This window comes from Ceratosolen solmsi, unplaced genomic scaffold (genome assembly GCF_000503995.2).
Source record: "Ceratosolen solmsi marchali unplaced genomic scaffold, CerSol_1.0 scaffold15, whole genome shotgun sequence".
Taxonomy (NCBI): domain Eukaryota; kingdom Metazoa; phylum Arthropoda; class Insecta; order Hymenoptera; family Agaonidae; genus Ceratosolen; species Ceratosolen solmsi.
Window position 1 is genome coordinate 239042 of NW_011948434.1, and position 6000 is coordinate 245041.

The 6000-nt window shown below is 18.9% G+C and overlaps 1 protein-coding gene across 1 annotated transcript in view; it reads right to left on the minus strand.

Moving 5' to 3' along the window:
* Positions 1 to 4223: 4223 nt before the first annotated feature.
* amon (prohormone processing protease amontillado) overlaps positions 4224 to 6000 on the minus strand; it is a 39510-nt gene continuing 37733 nt past the window's right edge. The window contains exons 11-12 of the mRNA XM_011502859.1: positions 5161 to 5278; positions 4224 to 4388 (exon numbers count right to left, since the gene is read on the minus strand). Coding sequence (XP_011501161.1) covers positions 4224 to 4388; positions 5161 to 5278 — 283 coding nt within the window. The remainder of the gene's footprint in view (positions 4389 to 5160; positions 5279 to 6000) is intronic.

The following is a 6000-nucleotide window of genomic DNA, read 5'->3' on the forward strand; positions in this document are numbered from 1 at the left end:
CACGTATTTGCAAAGTAAATTTATAAGTTGTAAATACATTGAAAATACGAAAATATAATAATTTAATTATGATTCGAAATCACTGGTATGATTAAATAGAATTCAAGGGAAATACAGATGAAATATTTGTGATAAATTATAGAATAATATTCTAAATTTCTAAGCATTTCTAAAAAAAAAAATATTTCGTATAACAATAAAGAAAGCATTTTTTTGCATTAAACATAAGTATTCCTACAAATTATTTTTTATATACACAATTATAATTATAAAAAATATATTGTTTATTATTAAAGTTAAATAATATTAAAGAGTATATTACTAAAATTTTATAATATTATAATGTATAATTTATATTAATAAATGTAAATACTAAATTAACTAATGTGGATTAACAAATTAGCAATTAATTATCTTTATACAAAAGAAACAAAACCGAATATTCTATAGAAAATACTAAAAGCAAGATTTAGTTGTATTTAAAACTATACATAATACCTACTCAAAAATTAAAATTTTTATCTTAATTGTTAGTCAAGTAAATATTATATTATTTTATAATATTATTTGTATAAGGATAACATATGGTACATTTATAAAATCTTTTTTTATAAAATTATTTCTTTAAAGAATTTTGTAAATGTATATTCTGATGTATTTCAGTTTAATTATTATTAAAAGTTATTTCAGTTCAGTTTAATAATTATTAAAAAATAAATTATTTATAATTTTTATTTTTGTAATACATTTCGATTATATACATTTTTTTACTTATTACAGTATATATTTAATAACACGATGTAGAAATGAAATTAAATAATAAAGCATCTAGATTAGAAAACTTACAGTATGGAATATATTAAATAGTAACAAATCTTATTTTCATATAGGTATGCATTAAACTGTTTTAATCTAAAACAATTTCTTTTAATATAATATAAAACACCTTATAAAATTGTAAAAAATACATTGTAAAAAATATTATATATTTTATTGTTTTGAATGCAATAAATGCTCGGTACGGTTCACCCTAATTACTAAAAAAACTCGTGCATTTAATTAAGATTAATTTACAAGGCAAGCTAAATTTTGAAAAATACTTTATTTAATAAAGTTGTAATTATAGACAAACATAATATAATTGACTTTATATGTATAATTACAATATCTATAGTAAAATTAATAATAACATAATAAAAATATATTTTTAATTTTTGATAGAAAAAAGATTCTAAACTATAGTTACACCATAATTAAGATTACTATTATTCGATATATTAGTTATACCATGATTTGTCATAAGGATATATTTTTGTAATCAGTTTATTAAAATTTGAGGGTAATCTTATTAAATGATTTAATTTCTAAATTTAATCGTATAATTAAAATATATTTCTGATAGATATTAAAACAATGCTTTATATTTTTGTACATAATCTTTGACAATTTATGATTTCTTGTATTTATTAAGCTTAATTATTTACAAAAGAATATTACAAATGTATAAAGACTAGAAAATCTAATACTTTATAAATTAAAGAAACTAAAATAATATATGTTAAGTTTTTCATTATATGCATTATACAAAATAATATATAATATGTATAAGTTTTAATATAATTTTTAGTATAAAATAAAGGAAAAAGATATCATCTGTTAAATAAAAATCTTACTTAATTACGATTGTTCTGTATTATTATTAATTTTATTATTACATACTTGAAAAAAAATCCTAATAACAGAATTTAATATATAAAGTTTTTTTTTTATTTAGTATTATTGTGTTCCATTGTTTGAAGTATATTTATTAAACTTTCATTTATTACTATTATTTAGTTGCAAATTAAATTATAAATTTTTATTTAAAAAATTTGTTCACAATAAAAATTTTATAAATATACTATATATTCTATGACACTTGTGAAGCTATATGAAAAAAAACAATTGTAAAAGAGTGTGAAAGAAATCGCATGATAACTGAAGGGTAAATAGAAAAAATGATCCAAACTTTATTAGGATAAATCAACTAGGAAATATATTTTGTATAAATTATATACGTTTAAATAAATTTAAAAATTTTAATTATTAAAAATAATTTATTGAATAAAATAAGCCTTAATAAATAAATATTACTGATATAAGGAATTATTTTATAATGATAAACATTGTCATTTTTGTTTGCATCTCTTTTCAAAAGCATATTTTTGTTTTACCAAAACTTATGGGTTCTCGTAATTCCTCAAAAATGAAATTTTTATTTGCATAATGAATAATATAATAATCATCAGTGCTTTAAAAGTTTACAGAATTTTTTTTTAAATATCAGCGTGTTTAAAAATAAAATTAGTTTATATAATTAAATATATTATTCAATCTCATATGTAAATATTTATTGTAATTTAAAAAGTGTTTAAATTTATAAAACTATACTACCTATATAATGAATTCATTATATATAAGAAATTTATTTAAGTTTAAATACAGCCCTAATTCTTAACTATTAACTGCTTGTATTTCAGAAATAAATCATATGTAAGTAAAATTCTTGATAAAGTTTAACTTTGCTAAATTCTAGAATCAACAAACTCAAATATTAATAAAAAGGTACATTTATAATGTAATTTAAATTAAATAAAAATAAAAACAATACAGGACAAAAACAATTTTTATTTATTTTTACATTTTTATACATTTTTTATTTTACAATACAATGCATAAAAATTTACGTAAAAATACATTGTTTAAGTAAAATATTATATAAGAATAAATAGTTAGGATTGTAATAAATGCTGTATAATTGATATTTTTACTTAAATATTTTTGACAAAATCAATGTATGTAAATTGATGTATTAAGTTTAAATAAATTGAATTAACTAAGTGAATTACCCAATAGAATCGCTAATCATACACTAAAAATATATAATAAACTGCAGACCCCTAAACTTATTTGAAATTAAAAATTCATTACCATATTCTAATTAGTTACATTTCTTTTTTATAAACTGTTCTTAATATATCTTTAACTTTTGCGCGGAATTTAGCTGTAAATTTCAATATTTATTCATTTGAATATGCTAAAAAAATCTAAAATTTGAAGAACGATTATATTTGTAATATTTATAAAAATTAATCATTTAATATATTTATAAAATACATTTATAAAAAGTACTGAATTTATTTGCTATGGTATTAGTAAACAAAATTATTTATGAAGAGTACATGCCTTATGGGTCATTATATCATTAAATTTTATTAATACTTTTTATAATAATAATTTAGATCTATTACTAATTAATTTCAAATTTTGAAAACTTTGAATAAATAAATATTTATGCAAGTAGGGAAGGATTCCATACTTCATACAAAATTTGATAAATTCTTCCTTTAAATTTATAAATTTATATTCAATATAAATAAAATAACTGTATTAGAATAAAACGATAATATATTTGAATAGACCGTGGAGAATAGAATTTCATGCATGTTTACTCACCATTGTATTGACGATTTATTATATAAACATTTTTCAATCAAATATTTTAAATAAAATTTTATTAATATTAAATATTGTTTGATGTTTCTTTGACATTCAATGTAATAAATTTCAAATATTTCAAAATTAACATTATTGTTATTCTGTTTATCTATTTTATCAAAGTTTTCCAATAGGACGCATACGTATATAAGAAATGACTAAATAGTAAATCATCAGAAGACATAGAAAGTACGAAAAGATTTTTGCAGGTGTGGAATTTTAGTTATTTATATCTCTATATTATTAATTTTTGTAATTTTAGAATTAATTCATTCTTGTAATACTCAAATCATGATACATATTATTGACACAAACTTTAAATTAAATTGATCAATTTTATCTTATTATCTCAAGAATTATTTTCAATTAATAAATTTTTATTTTTCATTATTTAATATACAATACTTTCATATAATTTTATTTCTCATTATTTAATATACAATACTTTCATAAAATTTTAAAGATAATAAGATAAAAGGAGAAAATGAACTATAATTGTATTACAGTTTTCATATAAAAGAACAGAAAGAATTACACAATATAAATATGGAATATAAAGGTAGAAACAGTTGTAAAATGGTTCATAAAATCAGATAAGAAATGTGGATGTCCTTATATTATTTTCTCTTTAGTTATTTTGATAAGTAATTAATAAAGACAAAAATCGATTGAAATATAGCGATGAATTACATGACGGTATTATGCTCTTCGTGTGCTTTCTTAACAATTGCTAATTTCGAATGAGGATCTGCAGTTGAAAGCCCGGCATAAGGTGGCTCTTTAGTGCCATGTAACATCAATGTAAATTCATGAATCCAACCGTGTTGTGGCAACTGCGAGTTAAAACTCACCTAAATAAAATATTTTTATTATTTGATATTTTACTTTATATCTTATAAAAATAAGAATATACATTAATGAAAATATTATATTTGGGAATTAATTATTAAAAATATTAAATGCATACACGCATAATTTATGACTATAATTATTTTTTAGTTACCGTATTATTATTTGAAAGTTCAGCTATATTTAAATTATTGTAAATTGTATATTATGATACTATTTTGAATAAATTTAGAATATGAACAATATAGTCAATGAATATAATTAGGTTATTTACAAATGTAATTATTTTTAAAACATTGAAAATTACTTGAAAAACAAAATAATGTATATGTATAGTATTTTAAATATTTATATAATTAAAAATATTCTGAGGTTAATGTATAAATAATTTCCCATCTTCATTAAATAAAATAAATTCAAAATATCAACAATCTATTAAAATAAAATTTTTTTTTCATAGTAAAATAATATATTTTACAAGTATTTGTAAATATAGATTATAATATCAATTTAGCATTCTTCAATCATTCAAAAATATTAATGAGTATTAATTTACATTTTATTTAAATTAAAAAAAAAAATATATATATAATGTGAATTATATTTTTTAAATAAATTATTCACGTATGTATTAATTTATTATTTATTAATAATTTTTTTGCTTATATTAACAGCAAATATAAATTACATATATAATTTACTTTTAACATAATAAAATAATTTTAAAAAATATACTTAATAAAATGTTACAAAATATTGCAGTAGATAATTTACCTCAAGTAGCCAAGTCCCTTGCGGATACTCGCCCCAGGTATGAGTAGTCATGAATGGCCATTTATTAAACCCATCTCTTTGATCATCATCGTTTATTCTTCTACTTAATATCATTGATCTACAAAGAAAATATGAGATTTTATTCTTTATTATATCTTACAAATTTTATTATATTATTATCATAATATAATTTATATTACAATTTTTTTTCAAAATTACTTAATTTTTTGTTTCAAAGTTAATTATCTTGTTGATTAGTTTTTTTACTTTAAATAATTAAATTTTTTAATATCAATATTATAATTTTTTGAAAATATTAAATAATTTCATAATATTTAATCATTTTGGTAAATATTTTATATTTATTAAAAGTATATTTTAAATTATGAGATGTTCGGATTTAAAGGGTTAGCTTATGGCTCGAACTGCCAATTCAATAGTTCAGTGGATTAGTCTCTCGGCAGGATAATTTTAAAGGAAATCAATAACGGACAAGGCTGAAAAATATAATATATTTATTTTAAAACAAGGTTTAATGAGTGTAAACAATTATAATAATATTGCACTGTTGTGTAGAAATAAATAATTCTGGTGTATTATTCAAAAGATGTGTTCTTGTAATTCTTATGCTATGAAAACGTCTATTGATATTACTGTGTTGCTTTGAGGTTATGCTGATGTTGTCAATGTCAGCTGATGTCGTCAGTCAATCATGCTTGTGAGGCAGCATGAGAAGATGGTAGTTGAATCAAGTATGCTTGATTGATGAATAGCTATACTTGATGTGGTGTCAGATCTTAAATGGAATTTATTATGTAATCGATTATGTCTTTGATTATG